The sequence below is a fragment of the Engraulis encrasicolus genome, chromosome 22 (assembly GCF_034702125.1).
Source record: "Engraulis encrasicolus isolate BLACKSEA-1 chromosome 22, IST_EnEncr_1.0, whole genome shotgun sequence".
Taxonomy (NCBI): domain Eukaryota; kingdom Metazoa; phylum Chordata; class Actinopteri; order Clupeiformes; family Engraulidae; genus Engraulis; species Engraulis encrasicolus.
The window spans coordinates 36,801,842-36,813,441 of NC_085878.1; the positions used below are offsets into that span (position 1 = coordinate 36,801,842).

At 45.5% G+C, this 11,600-nt stretch overlaps 1 protein-coding gene across 1 annotated transcript in view; it reads left to right on the forward strand.

Annotated features, from left to right (window-relative positions):
* The window catches only part of LOC134439362 (dual specificity protein phosphatase 8-like), a 21,101-nt gene extending 14,960 nt beyond the window's left edge, over positions 1-6,141 (forward strand). Inside the window, exons 3-5 of the mRNA XM_063189282.1 lie at positions 1,655-1,814; positions 2,300-2,423; positions 2,889-6,141. Coding sequence (XP_063045352.1) covers positions 1,655-1,814; positions 2,300-2,423; positions 2,889-4,245 — 1,641 coding nt within the window. The 3' untranslated portion in view covers positions 4,246-6,141. The remainder of the gene's footprint in view (positions 1-1,654; positions 1,815-2,299; positions 2,424-2,888) is intronic.
* Positions 6,142-11,600: the final 5,459 nt, after the last annotated feature.

An 11,600-nucleotide genomic window follows, 5' to 3' on the forward strand; every position in this document is an offset into this window, starting at 1 on the left:
TTCCGCCCACCTACCTGTACCAGCTGCCTCACCAGACAGCCAGCCAGCCAGCCAGCCAGCCAGCTTCCACCTTGGGACACTAAATCCACTCTCCGCTGTTTATTTGTCGTCTAGCTCAGAGCTTTGCTAATGGGACACACTTGTTATATCTCTGGGTGTGCAGTAACCCAGTTTTGTCAGTCTGTCTCACCTTTCGCCTAGCTTAGCGTAATTAAATGGAAGTGGGTTGCACCCACCTAGTGCCCCAACCCCAACATCCCTTCTCCGTGTGTGTGTGTGTGTGTGTGTGTGTGTGTGTGTGTGTGTGTGTGTGTGTGTGTGTGTGTGTGTGTGCGTGTGTGCATGTGCGTGTGTCTGCAGTTTGACACCGTTGCCATTAGCTTAGCATTGGGGAAGTAGGTCACACACAGCAAATTTTGTCAAGCTAGGCCAACAGCAGGAACTGTTGCATTTGGTCATGAGATACCATGAAAAGAGAATAGTATTCACACCCTCATCTTACTCAGTATTTATTTTATAAGCATGGCAGCTTCCTTTAAGCATAAACACAAGTAGATGCCAATGCCTGCACCTGTTCAGTCACAATTACACAGAGGAAAAAAAAATGGAAACCTTTTCGCCACAACATATACTTTTCTCGTGAACACCTTTGTGGGTGGAGATTCCCACGAGAGAGTGTAAGTCTTGTCATGATTTGAAAATGTCAGGTATGCCGCCGCCTACAAAAACAGGAGGCCGGTGGTGGTGACGGAGCGGCGTTTTTATCACTTTCCAAAGTCGGTAATGACATGTTTGAGCACACTTTTCCTTCTCTGGGCTGTTTGCATGCCTCTCTCTCACTAAAACATTAGCCAGAGAGGAATGTCGTGAGCTCATGGCAGACAAACAGTAAGCCGCATTCTGCAGCACCGCCGCCATCCCTCCTTTGTTTTCACTTTGATGTCTGCGCTTGTTTTCAAATGTCAGCCCTGTCACAGTCGTTATCGAGTCCCCCTGCAAAAGTGTTTTTTTTGTGTGTGTTGTTTTATCGCAGCATACCATCTCCCTTAGTCACTCACACACGCTCGCTCACACCTCCTACATGTAGCAGATAAGATAACAGCAGCTTCCAGTTAATGCTATGTTTTCACAGCACACTAGCACACTACCAGCTGCAGAGAAAGGCAAAAACAGACCACTTCCTCATTCTTGTTTTTTTGGAAAAAGAAAGAAAACACACACAGAGAGATGTCATCGTCCTTGTCAACATCGGGGATGACAAGGTCCTTTTTCTTGTGAAATCTTAACATGGCATCGCTGAACTGACAGAGTGGGCCATGTGCTCCGGGTGTGGGTCTAGTAGGTAATAAGCCTGTCTGTCTTCCCTTCTGCAGTGTGTCTGGGTCACCTGCAGAAGGCGCCAAACATGCAACGTCACATGCAGTAGCCTCTTCCTGCAGATGGGGTCACCGGCGGGCCTATTCACTATTTGATGAAAATGCTCAACTACATCACAACAACATTGCAATGACAGTACGGAGAGCCTTAAGTAACAGATTGAGAAACAGCCATTATAACTTTGGTGACAGTGAAGTTATAACATAGGCTCTGCACCAAGGGGTTAACCAGGGGGCCCGGGTTGCCATCCCTAATGGCTCTTTGTTCTCTCCTCCAGGAGCTGATGGGCCAGCATGGCATCACGTACGTGCTGAACGCCAGTAACACCTGCCCCAAGCCAGACTTCATCAGCGAGAGCCACTTCATGCGCATTCCCGTCAACGACAACTACTGTGAGAAGCTGCTGCCCTGGCTAGACAAAACCAATGACTTCATCGGTAAGTGAGGCTCCACTGCGAAAACCGCACGCCCTTACTACACCCTGCTGACACAGCTCTGAGAGTGTGTGTGTGTGTGCGCGCGTGTGTGCGTGCATGTTTTATTCATTCTGTGTGTGTGTGTGTGTGTGTGTGTGTGTGTGTGTGTGTGTGTGTGTGTGTGTGTGTGTGTGTGTGTGTGTCTGTCTGTCTGCCTGTTTGCCTGCTTGTGTGTGTGTGTGTGTGTGTGTGTGTGTGTGTGTGTGTGTGTGCGTGCATGTGTGTACGTATGTGTATGTGTGTGTTGCTGTTTGAATCTCTCTGAATAAGCATCCAATAAAGCACCTGGGTGGGAGGTCTGCAGCTGTTGGTGGGCTTGTAAAACAGGATGTTGAGGTTTTTTTTAACGGACGCTAAACGTTGTGCTTATCCGCCCGGTGGTACCTCTTGTAGTCTTGCATGCCCTGACATGTTTCCCCCTTTCCCTCTGCTGTCCTCCTCCACAGACAAAGCCAAGGTGTCTAACTGCCGCGTCATCGTCCACTGTCTGGCGGGCATCTCGCGCTCGGCCACCATCGCCATCGCCTACATCATGAAGACCATGGGGCTCTCGTCGGACGACGCCTACAGGTACGTACACACAAAGTCACCATTGCATTTTGAACATGGCCAAAAAAACAGACATAAGGAACAGTTCAAGATCATATCATAACCACACATCATAATGTTCTCCATCACAAAGTCACCATTGCATTTTGAAAATGACCAAAAAACCACATGAGGAACAGTTTAAGATCATCACACATCAAACACATCATAATGTTCTCCATCACAGATTGTTCTAAAGAAAACATACATGAAGACTACAGTACTAGTATAGCACATTGCATTTCATTCACTTGACAGAGCAGGTTGAGCATCTACTATGCAACAGGAATCATATCAAACATGATATATCAAATAATTTTATCCGCTAATTTATTTGTTTCATTTGTTCATTTAATCAGTAGTATAGTATCTGGCACCTTTGTAAAAGTGATCTAATTAAAGTATCTATAAAAGTATCTAATACATTTTATTTTTTTATTTTTGCAGGTTTGTGAAGGACCGTCGGCCGTCCATCTCCCCCAACTTCAACTTCCTGGGCCAGCTGCTGGAGTTCGAGAAGGGCCTGAAGGTGCTGAAGGCTCTGACCTGCCACCCCATGCGGACGCTGATGGAGCAGCGGCACGAGGAGGAGGAGCAGGAGGACCGGGGGGGCGACACGTCTCCGTTCCCCGGCCCAGAGCGCCACGACGGCAACAGCAACGGGGCGACCACCCCCATTGGCTTCCCCTGCAGCCACGAGTCGGGCGTGGAGAGCACCATCCGCAACTCGGAGCTGCCCGGCAGCAGGCCGCTCCTGCAGAGGAACGGCCTGGTCAGCGGCCTGAATCTGTCCGCCGAGCACATCGCCGACACCAACCGGCTCAAGCGCTCCTTCTCCCTGGACATCAAGTCCGTCTACTCCCCCAACGGCGGGCAGGGTCAGCAGCAGCAGCGCGGCTCCCCGCCCAAACTCGCCCTCACGCCCATCGGCTCCGAGGACGTGCCCAAGCTGTGCAAGCTGGAGAGCCCCGAGAGCAACAACGGCGTGTGCCAGTACTCCCCAGTGCTGGACAGCCCCGGTTCTGTCTCGGCCGAGAGCCCCAGCGGCGGGCCGGGAGAGGGCCGCGTCCGGCATCGGAGGAAAGGCCGGCGCAGCAGCAGCAGCAGCAACAGCAGCAGCAGCAGCAGCGGCAGCAGTGTCGGCAGCAGCACTAGCGGTAGTAGCACCCTCAGTGAGGCGTCCAGCCCGCCCACCCCTCCGCACTCCCTCTCCCTCAGCCTCAACCTCACACCCCACCCTCTGCTCGGCCCTCACAACGCCCATTCCGATCAGGTCGGCAGCATGAAGAGCTCCCTGCTACTCAACCTGCCCTCCTCGGCCAACGCGGCTTGGACCCAGCACAGGGAGACGGCTCAGGCCACCACCCCCGGCACCCCCACCACCGACTGCGCATGGTTCCTGGGCCCAGGCTGCGGCGCCCCTCCTCTCCCCAGCCCTGGCTCCCTGCCCGGGCCTGGAGGGTCGGACATGCCCGCGTTGCGCTTGGGAAGCAGCTCGACTTACATGGCGTTCGGCTGCAGCGGGCGTGCCGGTTCCTGCGAGGAGGACCGGGGGGTGCAGCTCCGGGACAAAGCCCAGCAGGCCAGAGACTCGAGGGGCAGCTGGCACGAGGACGCCTCTGCTTCTGCCGCCTCGTCATCGTCGTCGGGTGGCAGTATCGTGGTGGACAAACAGTTCAAGCGTCTGAGCTGCCAGATGGAGTTTGAGGAGGGCATGTCGGAGAAGCACTCCCGCGAGGAGCTGGGCAAGCTGGGCAAGCAGTCGAGCTTCTCGGGCAGCATGGAGGTCATCGAGGTGTCCTGACGCCACACATCACCACCACCACCACAGACTGGCCAGATCACGTAAGAACAGTTCAACGAGGCAGTTGTGAACTGTTACTCTTATACAGACCTGTTCCAGATGGGCTCGAAGGAGTCCTGGCTCTCTGAGACTTGTTGACATGGACAGTTCAGTCATGAGAGGGTCTCCGAGTGTGGTACAGGACTATGGGAGAAGCCTTTGGCTGTCAATGCAGTTGCGAATGAACTGCAGTGCAAGACAGACAGGCTTTCTTTGGCAAAGGGAACTTTGCTGTGATGGACATTTTGTTTCGATAGAGGTTACAGAAGGACATTTATTGACTTTCTCCTAATGTTGGACTGCAGTACTTTGAAAGACAAGTGCCATAACTCCAGCACCAAAGGAAAAGCTATGAACATATGAACTCTTGTCACACACACACACACACACACACACACACACACACACACACACACACACACACACACACACACACACACACACACACACACACACACACACACACACACACACACACACACACACACACACACACACACACACACACACACACACACACACACACACACACACACAAGGCGTGCTACTGTACCATTCGCAATGAAGGACGCTCTTTTTGGGAGAATTCAAAAGTTCCCAGCATGCCCGAATAAATTCACATGAAGAGAACTGTGGTTCTGTGGCCACAGCTGAAAAAATAAGAGATGCTTTTTCGAAACTACAATTTTGTTTTCCTTTGACATACTGTCAATTTTGTCAGTGTTAACAGCTATATGCACCGCAAAGTATTAGTTGTGATAATTATATCCTGTGTGTTAATGGTCATAGATATAGAACACTGGATGCCGTGTTGACAACCGCCATTGGAACGAGTTTGCTGCCATCTTTATTCAGTGGGAACGCTGGTTGTACGAACATCAATTGCTGACAAGGCAATACGCAAATTATCCTGTAGGTGGCGGTAAAATGCCTTTGCTTACAGCGTGAAAAACGTACGAAATATGCACCAAGACTGCGGCGTGTAAGGCTTGTCATGCCAAAAGGCTGAACGTGACATCTTGTGTTCTATATCTATGGTTTATGGTTTGAAGTTGCACCAGTGGTGCACTCTCAACCAAACTACTGTAACTCCTCCTCCAAATGTACACTGAGCATGCTCTAAAGTGGCTGGCTACCTACAGACAGACAAGCTGTGTACCAACAGCACTAAGCTTTATATATATTAAAAATATATATATCCATTACACATATACATGCATATGTAAAGAAATCGTACTGCAATTTTAATGGACAAAAAAATGTTTTATCCATTATCATTATGTTTTAATTTATTTTATCTGTTTCATTCTGGCAATGAGAAATAATATAATATTTGTGAACTTAAGTTGTTTATTTCTTGCAGTTTAACTGTATCGTATTTATAAAAAGAATGCAAAACACTTAAAAAACGAAACACAAAAACTCGAGCAATACAGAATGATTTTTGAAAAAAACAAAATATTGGTCTGACAAACCTCCTTATGTGTGCCAGTCTTTCATAACCTACATGTGCATGACTGACAGCTCCTTTGCCTGATTCTTGCAGCCATTTGTGTGCTGCCCCTTATTCCCCCAGTTAGGAATGAACGTCATAATTGCCAATAACACGAGCAGTGGTAGAAATGGCCTTTCCCTTCTATACTCAGTTGCAGTTGCACCTCTCTGATGTCAATGGGCCAGTCCTGGAAAGACTACCCCAGACTCCCAAAACACAAACTCAACCAATATGCTCTCACACTCTACAGTATGTTCACACTCAAGACACACCAGTTAAAGCACACCACACCACACATCGTGGAACGACTGTTCAAGGCCTGTCCCATGCAGGCACCCATGCAGTAGAGTTAGGCCAGAAGTCACAGGGTTGGCTAACTGACTCTCAGGGGAAAAAAAAACTCCCATGATGGATTGGTTTCTTCGAGCACATCACAACACACAAAGAAGGCCTCAAAATGATTTCTTACTTTTCCTCACTCTTTCTTCCCTGTCCACTGAACTCCCCGCCCCTACTTGGTTAATGAGGGGGTAATGGGTGGGTGAGTGGCGGTGGCGTATGGTTCGGCACAATAATGTGAACAGGATAACTTACTATGGCGCCACACGCGCAGAACTTTGGTTGCTTTTTCCTCCTGTTGGCTTTGGCTTGTGTGTTGGCCTCTTGTCTTCTTGCTGCTGCTGCTGGATTCTCCATGTTCTTTTCTTTTCTTTCTCCTAAAAAGCCTTCTAATTGTCAAACAAGTCAGTGGTCCTTGTGTCATTATTATTATTATTATTATTATTATTATTATTGGTAATTTTGATATTGTACATAGCATTTACAGATACCTTAGGCTGCTTGATGCAAAATACCTCAGGTTCTATTCCAATGCTTTCTTCTCCCCCCTGTACCTGTTTTGTGGAAATGAAGCAAAATACAAGCAAAAAAAAACGTGCTTACCTCTCTGTCTTTTTTTGCAGACACACCCATACACACGTGAATCAATAATCTCCTCGCAATGTGGCTTCTATGCTGAGTAAGCAGGACAAAAAATGAAGTGCAAACACATAGGAACGCTAACACAGACATGAGGGTGCATACAGTACACGCACGCGCACATGCACACGCACACGCACACGCACACGCACACTTTTATCCAGACGATAGCCTTACAAAACACATCATGAGACCTTACAAGATCATTTTTAATTACAGTGCTTATCACATTAAAACATGAACACCTTAGACAACATGACAGCATTTATCCTTTTTGAAGATCTAGGCTTAATGATCTTTATCAGAAGGAGCTAGTGTCTTCTGACAACAGTTAATAGTAATATATGATGAAGTCAGATGATTCCCGTAGAAGTCGGGTGCGACAAATGGTGACTCAAAGCTCACTCACAATATGAGTTATCAAGGAGAGTGTGAGGACACGTTTTCCAATGTCTTGCATTACATCTGGGGCCCAGTTTCAAAATGTACGTCATTTAAATGAAGTCATGGGTTCTGTCACAAAACAGGTATGCAAGAACTCCCCCACCAAACACATTCGATTATATTTCACTGAAAGAAGTCATTAATCATAAAATCAGATCGCTATCCTTCTGCTCATTACACGAAATCTGGCTCCCAGTTTCAAAGTCTACGCCTTGATGAACTCATGCTCTATCACAAAGCAAGTATGAGCAAGAATTCCACACCGCACACACACACACACACACACACACACACACACACACACACACACACACACACACACACACACACACACGGAATGCACACACACACACATACGCACACACACACACGTGCGCATGCGCGCACAAGCACACACACACGCACACGCACACACGCACAGACACACACACACACACACACACACACACACACACACACACACACACACACACACACACACACACACACACACACACACACACACACACACACACACACACACTCAACATAACTTAGCTAAAAGTGGCAATTAATCACAAAACTCAGATTTGTTTTTATCATACTGAACATTATGCAACAGACTGCATGAAATCTCATCTGGATCTCATAACTACTCGACACAGGATAATTGATGTTCAAGTAGAGCTATTTTTTGGTTTTGATCATATCACTGCCTCCTCTTTCTGATGTTGAGATGTTAAAAATGTTTAAACGTGTTAAAAACCCTGTCATTGAAAACCTCTATAATAAGCTTGTTGTTACCAAAATGGTAATGACCGAAGTCTTCAAATGTGTCAAAAGGGCTCTTGATAATGCCATAGCTATCTTGTTATGATGTAGTTCAGCATTTTTCAGAAATCAGTGCGTCGGATCGGTGGTCATCCGATCTGTGTGAATGGGCTGTAGTCTATGCCACGTTTTTTTTTTTTTTTAAACCGCATACATACATACATACATACATACATACATACATACATACATACATACATACATACATACATACATACAGTGCCGCCAGGTACTATTGGCACCCTTGAAGTTTAAGTACATTATGGGACATATCTCCAGAAAACAAATAATATGGTCAACCATGATTTTTCTATAGATAGCTTGTGGTTGAAACTAAATATAAAAAATATCAACAGCATTAAATACTAAACTATGAGAGGGAAATAATTGAAGATGGTAAAGTTCCTGGGATCACTGGTATTGGCACCCTTTACTGGATAACATTTTGGAAACCTAATTTGACTCAATTATGGTAAATCGCAAATGGGAATCACCTTTGACTAATTGCTTTTGCCCATAGAACATGAATTAGGCAAGGAATTATGATATTTGTGTTTAAATAGCCACCTGTTACATCTTGTGTGTCTTTCACCAATCTGAAGACAGAGGAGCTGCCTGAGGACACCACAAATACTATTATTTACAAAAACAAGACCTCCAAATAATAAAAGGTCATCTCAAAAGACCTTGGTAAACCATTTTCAACACTGTGTTGTGTTATTCAGAAATCTGCCAAACATGGAGCTGTAAAGAACATCCTTGGATGTGGGGGGTAGAGGAAGATATTATGATACAAGTCTTTGGAAGTCAGTGCAAATAATGAAAAAACACAGGGACTAACATCTACAGACCTGACGGTCAACTTTGAACTGTTCTGGGTAGTTTTTTTCAATAAGCACCCCGTGTTAAACACTACACAAAGTAGTGCCTTTTGGTTGGAGAGCAAGGCAGACCACATTGCTTAATAAAAGTCATAACAGGGAACACCTGACGGCTGTATGAAAAAATACAGGCCTAGCACAGCCCTTTTGAGAATGTTTTAAGGTCAGATGAAGCAATAGCACAGTTTTTCAGTGACTCACACAAACAGCATGTTTGCATACTCTGCAAGAAAGTCTTTAAGGAAAAGGACACCCTACCAAAAAGCAAGCATGGTGTCCGATCCATAATATTATGTCACCCCATTGTTGCATTAGGTATTGGAGGATTTGACCGTATCACAGGTATCATGACAGGCATCATGACATGACAGGTATCATCATTTACAGTAAAATGTGTAACCATGGCAAGAACACTTGGTTTGAGTTGAACATCATGTGCACTCCAGAAAGACAAAAACCCAAAGAACACAACCAAATGCACAGTGGATTGGTTGTACAAATGAAAGAACACAGTCATTGATGAAAACCAAAACCTTCAGAGGCTGCCATTGCTGTCTAATAGTGTGCAATTAACCCTTGAAGGAGGGGTGCCAATATTCCTGGACATGCCCTTTTAAATGTTTTTGCTTGAAATTACAAAATGCACTTGGAAATAAATACTTGGCAATTCCAAATATCTTATAATGTTCAATTAAAAGATCCTGATGGTAAAAGTTGTGTATATTTCCATTTATTTCTGGATATATTGCACAATTTGTAAATAAAATTAAGGGGTGCCAATACTAACTGGCGGCGCTGTACATACATACATACGTACATCAGAGTTAGTTAGTCAGTCGAAGTTGATGTGGGCTGCAAAGGCCAACGCCGTCAAAGGGAGGGAGGGAGGGGCGGGGCTATCCCAGCATGCCCCTCAGGGCTCCTGTGTGATGTTCTGGGTCGTGGGAGCTGGCCCCCTTTGATGATGTAATATGTTCTAGGAGACTTTACTCCCAGGCTGAGAAAAATCTCCCCCAGGGGACAGTGTGTGTGTGTGTGTGTGTGTGTGTGTGTGTGTGTGTGTGTGTGTGTGTGTGTGTGTGTGTGTGTGTGTGTGTGTGTGTGTGTGTGTGTGTGTGTGTGTGTGTGTGTGTGTGTGTGTGTGTGCGTGTGCGTGTGCGTGTGTGTGTGCATGCGTGCTTGCCTCAGTGACTGACAGGCTGGGACGTGAGCATGTCATGACTTTTCATAACGTAATGTTTTCTTTGCGGATATTTTTGGGGCCCTTGGTATAGTTAACAGAGAAGCCTCTGTTTCATGGACAAATCTTCATACGAGTTTCACTTGAGTCACGCAGCCTCCTTCGCTTGCGATGAGATCACTCAGTCAAATAAAGCATGTTACAAGGAGCCAAGGAGGAATCGTCAGTCAACCATATAATCTCTCTCCCAGGGCAAAAATCTAAGAAAAGGTTTTTACGTCCAGATTGTCTACGTCGGGACAGTGAACAGTAATGAAATAAGCATAAAAGTCAAGGTACTTCTGTTAGAGGAAGACATCCTTGACTAAAAGGGACAAAGACAAGAATGTAGTCATAATGTCATGCATCTGCAGTCATAAAAAATATGTCTGTAAGTGTGCTTCTTTTTTTGTAGCTCCATAATGCACGCCGTACTCCAGTGGCATGCAGTAATAGTCATTGAAGAGTTAACTACCATAGCACTACAATGCTATGACATTTAGTCATGCACTACGACTTGGTCATTACCATTCTGGTAACAGCAAATTTATAATATTGTGTCTTAACCCTCCTGTTATCCTTGGGGTCGATTTGATCCCGTTCAATGTTTAACGTCTGAAAAATACATGAAGTACAAAATTCTTTTGCTTTATCTTTGATGACTTTTCCTAAATATATGGGGTCAATGAGAAAAAAGTGAAATTTCCACAAAAAATGTTTTCCCTAAGTGCTGTATATGTTTTGGATACATCTGTGTTCCTTGGGGTCAATTTGACCCCAAATTATTTTAAGTGTATTAAACATAAATGGAACATCCATATTTTGCTATCACGTTTCAATCTCTCTAGATTATGTTAAGTACATGAACACAAGTTATTTAGAACTGAAATTTTAGGACTCAGATAACTAACAATATGTATGATGTGGATGAGGGCCAAAACTAATTCAAGGCAACCTTTGGGCAGTTGTTGCACATTTTCGCCTAGTCATGGATTAGTTTCTTTGGTGTGTGGGCTGTGTGTGGGGGTGCCACAATCCCCAACAGAGCAACAGTAAATATCTGAGGCATAAACCAGTGCAAAAGTTTTTGCTTCTACTGATTTTGTAGACATTTAAGTGCCTGGGGTCAAAATGACCCCAAGGATCACGGATGTAACCTAAATCTGAGGATAATAGGAGGGTTAATGGGTTAAACTACTGCGAATAACCTGATGGTTCAACATTCTCTGAATATATTCAAAGGAGAGCAAGTGAAATCTGCTCCAAGACATGCACTACCTGATTGAATGTGTGCAGAATCTATGGCCCTGCATTTCTTCCAGAGGTCATCATAAATAACATGCACCAGGAACATGAGCTCATAAGGTCACGCACCATCAGCAGGGGTGAAACCACAGGTGGGGCCCAGCATAGACAGGGGCCCCCAAGTATACTTGCCAGTGACAGACATTTCAATCAGTTCAAAGGGAATGCTATTTTTAGTAACCAA